The 15,553-nt window shown below is 36.1% G+C and overlaps 1 protein-coding gene across 1 annotated transcript; it reads left to right on the top strand.

Annotated features, from left to right (window-relative positions):
* The first annotated feature begins 12,927 nt into the window (after positions 1 to 12,927).
* Positions 12,928 to 14,760, top strand: LOC145691516 (ionotropic receptor 21a-like). Its single transcript, XM_081766925.1, has one exon. The coding sequence runs from the start codon at positions 12,928 to 12,930 to the stop codon at positions 14,758 to 14,760; it is 1,833 nt and encodes a 610-aa protein (XP_081623051.1).
* The last annotated feature ends 793 nt before the right edge of the window (positions 14,761 to 15,553 follow it).

The raw sequence follows: 15,553 nt of genomic DNA, 5'->3' as shown, positions 1-15,553 counted from the left end.
GGTTGCATATAATGAAGATATATGAAGCTTTTCTTACTGCAATTATCTCGGCCGAGTTTGTTTATAGAGTCAATCCGTTAACATTTTCATGGGTAACAGTGATTTTCTATATCCCATTTAACATCTATAATATTCCCTAGCTTCTATGCAACCTACAAAGTAGCAAAGAAATGTTGGTTGCATATAATGAAGATATATGAAGCTTTTCTTACTGCAATTATCTCGGCCGAGTTTGTTTATAGAGTCAATCCGTTAACATTTTCATGGGTAACAGTGATTTTCTATATCCCATTTAACATCTATAATATTCCCTAGCTTCTATGCAACCTACAAAGTAGCAAAGAAATGTTGGTTGCATATAATGAAGATATATGAAGCTTTTCTTACTGCAATTATCTCGGCCGAGTTTGTTTATAGAGTCAATCCGTTAACATTTTCATGGGTAACAGTGATTTTCTATATCCCATTTAACATCTATAATATTCCCTAGCTTCTATGCAACCTACAAAGTAGCAAAGAAATGTTGGTTGCATATAATGAAGATATATGAAGCTTTTCTTACTGCAATTATCTCGGCCGAGTTTGTTTATAGAGTCAATCCGTTAACATTTTCATGGGTAACAGTGATTTTCTATATCCCATTTAACATCTATAATATTCCCTAGCTTCTATGCAACCTACAAAGTAGCAAAGAAATGTTGGTTGCATATAATGAAGATATATGAAGCTTTTCTTACTGCAATTATCTCGGCCGAGTTTGTTTATAGAGTCAATCCGTTAACATTTTCATGGGTAACAGTGATTTTCTATATCCCATTTAACATCTATAATATTCCCTAGCTTCTATGCAACCTACAAAGTAGCAAAGAAATGTTGGTTGCATATAATGAAGATATATGAAGCTTTTCTTACTGCAATTATCTCGGCCGAGTTTGTTTATAGAGTCAATCCGTTAACATTTTCATGGGTAACAGTGATTTTCTATATCCCATTTAACATCTATAATATTCCCTAGCTTCTATGCAACCTACAAAGTAGCAAAGAAATGTTGGTTGCATATAATGAAGATATATGAAGCTTTTCTTACTGCAATTATCTCGGCCGAGTTTGTTTATAGAGTCAATCCGTTAACATTTTCATGGGTAACAGTGATTTTCTATATCCCATTTAACATCTATAATATTCCCTAGCTTCTATGCAACCTACAAAGTAGCAAAGAAATGTTGGTTGCATATAATGAAGATATATGAAGCTTTTCTTACTGCAATTATCTCGTCCGAGTTTGTTAATAGAATCAATCCGTTAACATCTTCATGGGTATCTGTAATTTTCTATATTCCGCTATAAATCTATAAATTTCTCTAGCTTCTATACAACCTGGAAAGTAGGAAAGAAATGTTGGTTGCATGTAATAAAAGGTTATTCAGCTTTTTTTACTGCCATTATCTCGTCCTAATTTGTTAATAGAGCCAATCCGTTAACATCTTCATGGGTAACGGTGACTTTCTATATCCCGTTTATAATCTATAATACTCACTAGCTTGTACACAACCTTAAAAGTAGATAAGAAATGTTGGTTGCATATAATGAAGATATATGAAGCTTTTCTTACTGCAATTATCTCGGCCGAGTTTGTTTATAGAGTCAATCCGTTAACATTTTCATGGGTAACAGTGATTTTCTATATCCCATTTAACATCTATAATATTCCCTAGCTTCTATGCAACCTACAAAGTAGCAAAGAAATGTTGGTTGCATATAATGAAGATATATGAAGCTTTTCTTACTGCAATTATCTCGGCCGAGTTTGTTTATAGAGTCAATCCGTTAACATTTTCATGGGTAACAGTGATTTTCTATATCCCATTTAACATCTATAATATTCCCTAGCTTCTATGCAACCTACAAAGTAGCAAAGAAATGTTGGTTGCATATAATGAAGATATATGAAGCTTTTCTTACTGCAATTATCTCGTCCGAGTTTGTTAATAGAATCAATCCGTTAACATCTTCATGGGTATCTGTAATTTTCTATATTCCGTTATAAATCTATAAATTTCTCTAGCTTCTATACAACCTGGAAAGTAGGAAAGAAATGTTGGTTGCATGTAATAAAAGGTTATTCAGCTTTTTTTACTGCCATTATCTCGTCCTAATTTGTTAATAGAGCCAATCCGTTAACATCTTCATGGGTAACGGTGACTTTCTATATCCCGTTTATAATCTATAATACTCCCTAGCTTGTACACAACCTTAAAAGTAGATAAGAAATGTTGGTTGCATGTAATAAAAGAATATACAGCTTCTCTTATTGCCATTATATCGTCCGAGTTTGTTAATAGAATCAATCCGTTAACATCTTCATGGATAACGGTGACTTTCTATATCCCGTTTATAATCTATAACACTCCCTAGCTTGTATCGAACCTCGAGGTAACAAAGAATTATTGGTCGCTTAGAATAAAATGATATGAAGCTTTTCTTACTGCCATTATCTTGGTATAATGTGTTAATAGAGTCAATCCGTTCATATGACGCGTAACTGAGATTTTCTGTATTCCATTTAAAATCTGGAACACTCCCTAGGTTGTATGCAACCTCCAAAGTAGCAAAGAATTGTTGGTAGCCTATAATAAAAGGATATACAGCTTTTCTTAATGCCATTATCCTGGTCGAGTTTGTTAATAGAGTCATTTCGTTAATACCTTTATTGGTAGTGTTAATTATAACGATGGGTATCCATCCATACCTCATAAATGAAAATATGTTTTATGATCGTATTTTTTTTTAGGATTAAAGGTTTAATAGGATAAAAGACTAAAAGTGTTTTCGAGGTTAAGGAAGTTTTTGGTTAAACTTTGAAAATATATTGACGATATTAAAGTCTGACAGATCAATTAAATAAGAAGCTTTCTTTAGTGTGTTTTAATGTCTCACGATTTTGCCCTTTGCGCTAAGGGAGAGAATGATTAAGGTAAGTAAATATTGATGGAAGAATTGGTGAAATAAAAATGTGGAAGGAAACGGGAGTATCCTAAGAAAACTCTCGGACATGATATTGGTAAGCACGAACTACCTGAGCGGGGATCGAACCAGGATCCCACACACCACAGCTCTACCCCTAAACTACCGTGCCCGTTTCGATTAAATGACGATTTGAAAAAATGAAATGAAATTCTTGAGTTTTACGTCCTACGGTTATGCCGGTTAGGCTAAAGAAGACGGTGATAATGAGTAATGAATGAAATGGTGGAATGAAGGAAGTGGGAGGAAACGGGAGAACCCCGAGAAAACCCACGCACATGGTGTTTGTCCACCACAAAATTCACTTGGCGGAGGGTGAGATCGAAACCAGGACCCCAAGCACCAGAGTTGAACGCTCTACCACTAAGCCACCGCCCCCCCCCTAAATGACGATTTGAAACAACTATGAACACTGTATAAAGATTTCATTTATTTGGTTTTATAATTTATATACTTTTATCTTTGGAGGTCGCTGAATGACACGGTAGTTAAGTGGTATAGTGTTCAGTTCTCGTCCGAGGAGTCCTTAGTTCGGTCCCGGGAGAAGCGGCGTTGTGATGGACAACCTCGCGTCCATTGGTTTTCTAATAGTTCTACCGTTTCCTTCTAATTTCTCATTCCTCCAATTCTTCCATACTAGTTTACTTACAGTCAGTTGCATATTTAGGGGGGACTTCCGGGCTTAAGCCCGAAATCTTTCTTACTATAGTAAAGTATATAAAATGTCTTGCAGAATTTTTACATTTTCAGTAAAAGCCCCTCCGAAAGTTAGCAAAGCCCCCCCCCGAAACAAAATCGTAAATACGCCACTGCTTACAGTAATCATCCTTTTCATTTATAAACATGTGTAGGGTAAGAGGGTAAAATTTCGAACACTTTAGAAACTTTTTTTATTTTCGGACAAACTAGACGTAATAAGAGGATAATTTTTGGTAAATACAAAGTTTGTAATCTATGTGTTGCGTTACAGAAATATTAAGAAAAAAACTCTGTTACAATGTCCATAAACATAATTTTTTTCTTAGCACAGAAACGTTCAGATTTGTACCACATCAGGTACAATTCCGAACACTGGTAGGTACAATTTCGATCACACATTTTCCACAAATACATTGTTTCTTACCTTGTACACCTACACACACTTCATGATACCACACTTGGCGAGACTGGCATCGTATCCAGTCGCCTTTCACGACGGACTTTTCACTGTAATAGCTCAATTGGCAAAAGCCATATATGTCCTCATTTGTTGGAGTTAATGCCCTGCTTCTTTGCGGCTGTCTTGAAGCAACGCGGAGCATCTTTCCTGGAGTAGGCCGGTTAACAACACAGAATTTCTTAGCCTGTACTTCAACAATGTGAGCGTTGCTTGTAAGATGGAGCGAGGTTAGGAGTTTTCTTTAACGTGTATTTTTCTTCTCAGGAGTTTTGAGGATGTTACGAACCAAAACATTTTCCTGAGAATCGGAGGGTTTTGGTGTAGATAAGAGAATTGTAGGTTTGTCTTCGTCTTGTGGCATAGGAGAACCTGAGATATTTGGTGTAGGTGAGATAATAGTGAGTCTATCTTGATCTTGTGATGTAGGTGAATAATCAATTTTCGATGTTCCTGGTGTACAAATGTCATTAATTTCAGTGTTATTCCTAGACTGATTGTTTTCTTCCGAAGACGATACGAACAGGAGGAAAGGAGCAAATTTGGACTTTGGAACAGTGTCGTCTGAAAAGGTCATGATTCCAGTACACGCAAAACTTTTTATGGTCGAGCCAACAGAAGCTGGCTCGTTCCAAGCCACGCAAAAGAGAGGATTAAATCTGAGCTTCAACAGAGCCTCGTTGGGATGGCGATGTTGCCAGTTTGTTGCTTTCCTGTGGTAGTGTGTCTTCAGAGATTTGAACAAAGTTCTATCTAAAGGTTGAAGAACGTGCCTACTATGAGGTGGTAAACGCACGAGCTCGATCTCATTCTCCTGGCAGAATTTCAAAGCATTGAAATTGGTATGGCTTCCATGATTGTCCAGTATAAGCAAAACTTTACCAGGAGTTTTGTATGTACAAACATGTTCCAACTACCTAAGGAAAAGCCTTTCGTTGATGTAACCAGACTCGCTCAACTCCACAACTGTGCAAGGTGGCAAACCATCATTGAATTCCGGGCGCATTCTGACACCTTTGAAAATGATCATCGGTGGAATGTAAGAGTCAGAAGCATTACAACAAGCAACAACTGTCACGTTTTCCCCTTTTTCAACATTGGTTAGTGACACGATCTCACGCTTTCCTTTTTGACTTACTATTTTCACGGGTCTGTTATTCAAGGGAATCCCTGTCTCATCCATGTTGTATATGCATTGAGGTGTATCAAAGAAATTAAAGTCATTCATTACACCTTTCAGAATTCTAAAGTAGTTCCTCACTTATTCTTCACTCATACATGCAGCTCTAGCTCTCGATAGTCCTATTGGTTTCCTCAAACTTATGTTTGGGTGCCTTTTCATAAAGGCTTTGAACCAGTCATCACCAGCTATCTTCCCATCTGGATTCCATGGGTGCTGAACTCCACAGGCCACATCCACATCAAAAGCAGCACGTTTTACTTGCACGGGTGTAAGTCCTAATCCTCTGTTCTCGAAATACACTAACCTATTCACCAAAGCCTTCTCTGTTTCTTCCGATAGTATTGTGGGATGTCCAATTTTGCCTGTTATCGGTGGAGTAAGTCCAATCTGCCTTTCCTTTTCCTTGCCTACACGGTCATGAAGGGCGTCTAGTGGAATGTGATACACTGCCGATGCCCTTCTTAACAATATATCACTCGATAAGACGCTCTTCACTGCTGTTGCCATATTAGAAGGATCCCACAAAAGACGCTTTTTCTTTTCAGTTTTCCGTCGTGGCTTCTGTTATGACAAAACACGAAAGGTACACTGAGAATGGTAGCACAACTGGCTGATATGTACCTTCAACCTAGTGTTCAGAATTGTCCCTTATTGATGTTCGTAATTGTACCTTTCGTTATACTTCATCTGCGACTAAACAGTTACAAATGCTGCTCGTAGATGGCATCTGGTGTACCATGCTTGTTTCCATCATGGACCGTGCCACATACTACAGTAAACTAACAACCAACATTTCGCAATTTAAAACAGCAATACAACGTCAAACAATGAGGTATTTTATAGTACGCCATTTTCTAAGGTCTATATAAACACCTTTGCTTGAAGAATAATTTCTGTACGGCCTCAACAAACAATTAAACACACAACTCTATCAGAAACAAACAAGCACAGGAGTCACTGTCAACGCCAAATTCTTCACTCAGTGTTGGAAACTGTTGTATTTCGAAAAATGGTGCAAAAGCTTACTGTGTTCAGAATTGTGCCTGTTCGAAATTGTACCCCCTTACCCTAATATATGTTGAACTTAAAGGCGGATCTAGAAGGTGGAAAGTGGGGACCAGCCCTATCCAGATTATGGTATACCTATCATGAGATTACTATCAACTTCCAAAAATATATAAATAATAGCTTAAATTATTTTTTTCACTAAGAAACTGGGGGATTAGGCCCCCCAACCCCGACCACTGCACGGGACGTAGAACCAAATCATAAGAAATGGTGATTTTAAAGAAAAGGGAAAGTGGTTCTTGAACGACAGTGTACTAGGTAAGTTATCGTTCTTTTTCACACGGTATAAAAATACGACATTATTTATGGGATGACCTGGTACCTATACTATGAAAAGATATTCTGTAAAAAAAAAAAAAAAAAAAAAAAGACAAAAAGAAAAAACTAACTAACAATAGAGAGATTTATCATGTATAAGAGTGCTCAATCATTATAACATTATTATTGATATACCATTTAAAACAGGATAATAATGCTTGCATATACGAATACAATACAATACACAATAAGATATTACGTAAATGACAGTGTACATTTCTCCAAAATGCGTGCTTTGACATTTTCAATGAAAAGTATCTAATGATACAAGTCTTTAAATACAAGGCTTTATATTCAACCCATTTGACCATAATAACTGACAGATTTTCCAGTTGACATTACTGAGATGAACAGTGTTTCTGTAATAACTTTTTTCTTCTATATAAAAAAAAAACAGATTAACTACTTAAATAAAGTGTTAAGCAGTCAATATTGGCTGACCTACATTTCCGCAATAACTTATGACAAAAATGAAGTGAAGAGGAACGCAATTATTGACAGTTTACATTTTTTTTCTTCATTTTCGACAGAGGTAAGTTTGGAGTAGTCAAAGATTCTCGACTCTATGTTATCTCTCCAGTGCTTTTTTTTTTTTTTTTTTTGTCATTTGGCTACGTTTAAAACATTTTGCTATAGCCGCAATAGTACATCCCCAAATTTCTATATCATGTATTTACTATGCTCTGTTGTGTTTTTAATTGTAATTTTTCAAATTAGATCTCATGTAATTGAATTTTAGTAGCGCGTAAACACTGAATGGTAGTACAGGGTGCGGCAGCGTTCATAGCGTAATTTGACTTGCGTAGTATAATGACGTACTGCATGAATGCGCGCCAGCTCGTGCCACATTCGTGTACTAATGAGCTGCCATTTCGAGTGTGACAGTGATATGGAGTGGTAGTAGTGCACAGCATCATGCCTTTTCTGTTGAAAGTTATTTCAAGAATAACAACTCTGTTATTGCTACCCAGCGTCTATTTCGGCAACATTTCAACTTGGGACGTCACGGAAAGTTCCAGATGGAAGGACCATTGTGAAATGGGTACGTGCATTTCGAACTACAGGTTCTGTTTGCAATGGCAAACCAGGAAGAAGTGAAAGAACTGTGCGGACACCAGAAGCCGTGGGAAATGTTCGTGCTGCAATATTGCGTAGCCCAAAAAGATCTGCTCGTCGTCATTCGCAAACTGTGCATATGTCCGATCGCTAATTCAGGACAATATTGCACGAAGATCTCCATTTTCACCCATATAAGCTGCAGCTTGTTCAGGAAATTAGGCCTCGCGATTGGGTTTCACGAGAAACATTCTACTTAACCATGCGTGATCTCCTTCGCCAAAATTCACAAATGTAGCACACCATCCTGATGTCAGATGAAGCTCATTTTGAGTTATGTGGTTCAGTGAATAAACAGAGTATGCGTTATTGGAGTGATGTAAACCCACATGAACTGCACAGCAAACCCTTGCACAGTTCTCTTGTCACAGTGTGGTGTGGAGCTGCTTTCTTTGGGATTATTGGCCCTTACTTCTTTGAGGATGACAGTGGTGTGGCTGTAACTGTCACCAGTGAACGCTACCTAAAGATGCTGCAAGACTTCGTTCTTCCCAATTAGGTATGGTCGGTGTGGATGTGGAACAATTATGGTTTTAACAAGACGAAGCGACCTCGCATACAGCCAGAATTTGTATGGATTTCTTGCGACAGACATTTCCAGGTAGAGTAATTTCCCGTTTTGTTGACATTTCCTGGCCGTCTCGCTCACCTGATCTTACATGTGCAGACTTTTTGCTTTGGGAATACCTGAAGCAAGAAGTGTTCCAAACACCTTGTGCCACCATTCCTGAATTGAAGGATCGCATCAGAACTGCCGTCGGCAATGCCCCAGGGAATACGTTACGCCGAGTTATGGAAATCTTCCAACGCCGCCTAGATGAATGTGCTGTGCAGAGGGGGCATCATTTGACAGAAGTCATATTCAAAAAGTAATCCACGCAATGGACAATGACTTACACATTAGTAAATGGCATACCTTTAACTATTAATTGACATAAGAGGTAATAAATAAATTACAGTTACTGCCTGCTGGTGTGTTTTTAATATCCTACTATGAACGCTGCCGCACCCTGTATAAAAAGAAGCAATAGTTTCAAAAATTCATGCACTGTAAAATTAAAATTCTTTTCTGAAACAGTTCACTTTTCAATTTCACTGTTATCTGTTCAAAATCTATTGGAAGTATTAAACTAGTGACTTTGTGTATTGTGAAAGGAAGCGAAACAGATTTCATATTATTATTATTATAGATTTTATCATCTTGTCACTTATCAATTTTACTATGTTTCAGGAGCCGCAGTGGCTCAGTGGCAGAGCGTTAACCTCTGGTGCATGGGGTCCCGGGTTCAATCCCTGCTCTCGCCAAAGTGAACTTTGTGGTGGACAAACACCGTGTGCGTGGGTTTTCTCGGTGTTCTCCCGTTTCCCCCACTATTTCATTTATTTTTCATAATCACCGTCTTCTTTAGCCTAACCGGCATAACTGTGGGACATAAAACTCAAAGATTTCATTTCATTTCATTTACTATGTCCCATCGGAGAATTTTAAAGAAATTTTCTAGAGCAATGGTTCCCAACCATGTTTACCTGGCGCCATTCTTCCTAAATTTGCATACATCACACACCCCATTCTTGTTTTTTTTTTTTTTTTTTTTTTAGCTTCTTGGCCATACTTGGTTTTTGGCTGACCCCTTCTGCGACTTCAGATACAACCTCGAATTGTCAAATCTTTAATACTATTACTACTACTACTACTACTACTACTACTACTACTACTACTACTACTACTACTACTACTACTACTACTAATAATAATAATAATAATAATAATAATAATAATAATAATAATATTGGTAGAGCGTTCACCTCTGGTCCTTGGTTCAATCCCAGCTCTCGCCAAGTACACTTTGTGGTGGACAAACACCTTGTACTTAGGTTTTCCCGTTTCCTCCCACTTTCTTCATTCCACCATTTCATTCATTTCTCTTCATCACCGTCTCCTGTAACCTAGCCGGCATAAGCATGGGACGTAAAACTGAAAGTTTTCATTTTATTTCATTAATAATAATAATAATAATAATAATAATAATAATAATAATAATAATAATAATAATAATAATAATAATAATAATAATAATAATAACCTATTGTCATGAGTTTATATTTGCTGCAAGACTTGTGCATACCAAAGTAGTGCAGGATTATTATTATTATTACAAATTTGTTTTTAATGAAACCAAAGTTTTTACTCAATAGTTATTTTGTGTTTGCAAGATATTTGATTTAACGTCTCTTTGTTATAACATTTATAATATTTGTAAGTTAAATAATCATAAGAAAACTCGTAATTCAATATACATTCTTGGCTTCTTGTAGTAAATCAGTTATGATATGTTTAAATGTCGCTTTTATTATTTTTTTTTAGTACTTTCGAACACATCGACAACCCTTTCGACAAAAACACGTGATTGTTAAACAGATTTAAAAACGAAGAGATAGAGACTACAGGCTCTTTGGAATCGATCCAGCTTTACAACACCTACTTCGTTTACCCTGTATTCAGACCGGAAGTGGTAGAAATGAATTGAATTTTAATCGCCATGAGGCAACAATGGTAAGAAACAATTGACAATTGATATGTAGGAACCGATTCCAAGAATAGGTTTCATTTCCTTTGTTTACTCTACATTTAAATCGGAAATGATAAAAGTTTACGATTTCCGTTTTAAATGTTGATCATCACATAAACATAATAATAGGTAGCAAGAAACATTTTTGGGGTCAATAGATTCGGCATCTAAAGAAATCTGTCTACCGCCGTTGTCTACTAAAACCAGAAATTAACTACCTCTGGTTTCATTATTTGATCGCCATAGAGCAAGAATGATAAAAGAGTGAGAAGTGGTTGTTTGGAATAGATTCATCGACCGAAGTATACGATCATTTCCTTCGTTAATCCTCAATTCAAACTAGGAGTAGAAGAAATTAACAATTTTCAAGTTCAAGGTTGATGGTCATACAACATGCGGTAATAGATAGTAATCAGCAGTTTTCTTGAAGTCGTCGTAGGATCTGAAAAAAGAATAGTGTGTTTTACTGCATCTCTATTAAAGCCGAAAGTGGCATAACCTTACTACTTCGCTTTCAACAATGATTTCCATCGAGCAAAAACAGTAACATGTAACGAGTAATGGCTTTTTGATATGGATTCAGCAACCGAGGAATAGGCTCTATCGTTGATTATATTCATCTTTTTTAACGAGTACTTATAGATGTACTACTCGTCTCCATAGAGAGAGAACAATAATAGATAACGAGTAATGGTTTTTAGATATGGATTCAGCGTCCGAAGAATAGGTTCTATCTTTGATCTTATTCCTCTATTGTCTCCATAGAGAGAAAACAATAAGAGATAACGAGTAATGTGTTTTTGATATGGATTCAGTGTCCGAAGAATAGGTTCTATCTTTGATCTTATTCCTCTATTGTCTCCATAGAGAGAAAACAATAAGAGATAAAGAGTAATGTGTTTTTGATTTGGATTCAGCGTCCGAAGAATAGGTTCTATCTTTGATCTTATTCCTCTATTGTCTCCATAGAGAGAAAACAATAAGAGATAACGAGTAATGTGTTTTTGATTTGGATTCAGCGTCCAAAGAATAGGTTCTATCTTTGATCTTATTCCTCTATTGTCTCCATAGAGAGAAAACAATAAGAGATAACGAGTAATGTGTTTTTGATATGGATTCAGCGTCCGAGGAATAGGTTCTATCTTTGATCTTATTCCTCTATTGTCTCCATAGAGAAAGAACAATAAGAGATAACGATTAATGGCTATTAGATATGAATTTAGCGTCCGAAGAATAGGTTCTATCTTTGATCTTATTCCTCTATTGTCTCCATAGAGAGAAAACAATAAGAGATAACGAGTAATGTGTTTTTGATATGGATTCAGCGTCCGAAGAATAGGTTCTATCTTTGATCTTATTCCTCTATTGTCTCCATAGAGAGAGAACAATAAGAGATAACGAGTAATGTGTTTTTGATATGGATTCAGCGTCCGAAGAATAGGTTCTATCTTTGATCTTATTCCTCTATTGTCTCCATAGAGAGAGAGAAATAAGAGATAACGAGTAATGGCTTTTAGATATGGATTCAGCGTCCGAAGAATAGGTTCTATCTTTGATCTTATTCCTCTATTTTCTCCATAGAGAGAAAACAATAAGAGATAACGAGTAATGTGTTTTTGATATGGATTCAGCGTCCGAGGAATAGGTTCTATCTTTGATCTTATTCCTCTATTGTCTCCATAGAGAGAGAACAATAAGAGATAACGAGTAATGGCTTTTAGATATGGATTCAGCGTCCGAAGAATAGGTTCTATCTTTGATCTTATTCCTCTATTGTCTCCATAGAGAGAAAACAATAAGAGATAACGAGTAATGTGTTTTTGATATGGATTCAGCGTCCGAAGAATAGGTTCTATCTTTGATCTTATTCCTCTATTGTCTCCATAGAGAGAGAAAAATAAGAGATAACGAGTAATGTGTTTTTGATATGGATTCAGCGTCCAAAGAATAGGTTCTATCTTTGATCTTATTCCCCTATTGCAACCAAAAATTATAGATTACAGTATTGATTTCAGATAGTTTGGAAGCCAACCGTAGTTTCACACCGTGAGACGAAACGCGCTTGTTTAGAGGTGTAGATCTACTGTTTTAGTATGGCAAAGATTCAACTAGCCATTTGAAAAAGCCTCATTACGAAAAAAAATAATCCGTAAGTTATATAACTTGAAAACGGGAAACATTGTAAGAACCCCCTAATAATAAATCAGCAAAGTGTGTTGTGCTTAAAATTAATTGTACCGTAATTAATGAATGTACTAAATGACTTTCACACTTCTTTTTTACAGGTGTCATGAACGTACCGTCTTGATATGATGTCTCTGATGAATACAAGAAAATCCATAGCATCCGTATGGACTGTGTTGATATTCCTACATGCTGACACACTAAATATTCACTTTCCACAAATGAAGGTTGGGAATTATTTCTTTGCAAAGTCTGTAATCAGAATTCTTGGAGTTACCTTGGCTAATGATCATGAAATAACAGTTATAATGGATGAAGAAGCAGAGGATATAGCTCAACATATTCTGAGGGAAATAGAAAAGGATTTTGGTAGACTTGTAATCATTATTAATATAAAGGACAAAGGAAAAGTTTCTCCAAATATTGTACGTTTCTCACAAAAAGGTTATTATTTTGTGTTTGTTGTTAATAATGAAGAATCGTTTACAGATGGAATTGATTCTTTATCTAAGACCCCAATATGGAATTCCAGAGGTCGATTTCTTGTTATAACTTGGAATTGCTTCGAAGAATCACTGAATGAAATGTTCAAGCGTTCATTTGAAAAATCAGTTGTGGATATAGCGATAGTTTGTGGACAAACATTTAAAAGTACCTACGTATTTTATGCTTACACATACTTTCCCTTCTCGGACAATCATTGTGCTTCGTTTGAAAGCAAATTCCTTCTTCGCGAGTGGGAAGGGATGAATATTCCACCAACACAATATATGTATCTTGATAAGTTAGATAATCTGCATGGGTGCACTTTGACCGCTGCAACGTTACACTTCCCGCCACTGGTCATATTGAACAGAAATACTGACGGCAGAATTATAGCGGACGGTTATGAAAGCAAGACCTTCACGTACGCAGCTCATGCCATGAATTTCACACCAAACTTCATAACACCTTCAGATGGACTTATGTGGGGGAAATTTTTTAACAATGGCAGTGCAGTCGGGCTTATGAGAGATTTAATTCATCACAGAGCGGACGTAGGATTTGGTAGTATTGTATTAACTCTGGATAAATTTACTTTTCTCGATGTAACTACAGCTTATCATGTTGCATGCTTTACTTGGATTACACCCAAAGCACCATTTTACCCGCAATGGATGAATTTGATTCTTCCGTTCCCAGCTACAGTATGGTTTCTTTTGTGGATTGCTATTCTATCGGTCATATTAGTAATGACTGCAGACAAAATGATTCGTAAGATTGACCCTCAAGATAGACGATTAAGTTCCATTGTTCTGATTGTGTTTTCGATATTCTGTTTTGTGTCTGTTCCAAAGCAACCTAAACGAACTTTGTCCAGAATAATATTCATCCAATGCGTACTTTTTTGTTTAATTATTTTATCTGCATATCTTTCGAGTATTGTTAGCTATTTAACAATCCCAACTCATATGAATGATATTCAAACTTTTTCGGATCTTCGTCACTCCGGTCTAGTGTTTGGAGGTCACCAAAACATGAAACGATTTTTCTCTTTCTACACTGATCCAGATCTAAAGAGTATTATGTCTCAGTATGTTCCAGAAGCAAAATTTGATGTCTCCAAAGTGATTGATAGAATAGCTGTAGAAAAAGATTATGCCTCGCCAAACAACAAAGAAGTTGCATTATCTGTGGCAAGATCCAAAGGTTATTTACATGAGAGTAAGGAGACGTCAACATTCCATGCCAATGAACAGACGTTAATACATGCACTTCCTGGTTGCACGCATACTTGTTTCATTCATGTGTACATGCCTAAGAATTCTCCCTATTTCGAGAAATATAATGAAGTTGTAGTGAGGATATTTGAGTCTGGAATAATTAAAAAATGGATTCGCCATTTTGTAGGTTCTGACACAGTTAGACCAGGAAACTCACAGTCCAATACTAGTGAGCAGACGAAACTAGTTGTGATAACATTAAGTCATTTGAAATGTTTGTTTGCTTTATATATGATTGGTGTATCTTTGAGCATGTGTGTGTTTATTTTGGAACTTCTAAAATCTAACAAACATTTGTCAAGGGGCATAACCCAAATGTACATTTTTAACATTTGTCCTTTCAGACCAATAGCTAACCCTTTCCGCTCCAGGCTATAATTTAGAGTAGACGTCATTGGCGTGGAAAACCCTGATTCGATTCCCGGTTAGGGTTGCCAACTCTGGAAAATAGAATTATCGGCACCTCGTCAAAATCCCCTAAGAAATAGGCCTAAGTGTGAAGTATCTCTGTTTGGACCCATCCATAGGAAGGAAATGTACTAACATTGACAAAAGTGCATTAGGATATTCTGCATACCTTTACTACATTCATTAATAAGCTTAATACGTACATTGTGCTAAAAATGAGAAACTGAAATCGGCAATGATCATTTTATTGTATTTACCAGTAAGTGCCATTTCTTTAAAATTATTAAAACAGATGAACAAAATCATATTAATCCTTAAGTGACAATTTTGGATTTACAAAATGAAATTTACTCTTTAAACTTATACTTCAACTACAGAAAATTGCTTTAAGAAGTCCTAAAGAAGGAAGTTGGAAGTTTAAGGAAAGTTATATACAACAGCTAAGGATGTGAAACTAAACAGTGCAACAAACATTGTACCAAAAAGAAATCCTTAAGTTATTTGCCAACAATCGATTGACAATTATGCTGTATATACTGTATGCTGTATGAGGCAAATTATACACTTCTGTCTCTATTGTTGAAAACAATGTTTCACAATAAAATCTAATTGTTATCAAATTTCTTATGGGTTAAATAAATGGAAAGAACTGCCATAGATTAAAAAAATATATATCGCTTAATATATAATAGAACGGAAATTTGTATTTGTAAATGAACTGTTGAAGAATTTCGATATTCGATGTTTTATTCTGAATTACAAA

This window comes from Thermobia domestica, chromosome 8 (assembly GCF_964235325.1).
Source record: "Thermobia domestica chromosome 8, izTheDome1.hap1.1, whole genome shotgun sequence".
In the NCBI taxonomy this organism is placed as follows: domain Eukaryota; kingdom Metazoa; phylum Arthropoda; class Insecta; order Zygentoma; family Lepismatidae; genus Thermobia; species Thermobia domestica.
The sequence above is the reverse complement of the archived record's forward strand: the minus strand, read 5'-3'. Positions and strand labels throughout refer to the sequence as shown.

Coding starts and splice junctions, on each gene's coding strand:
- LOC145691516 (XM_081766925.1), top strand. CDS start 12,928: ATGGATGAAGAAGCAGAGGATATAGCTCAACATATTCTGAGGGAAATA.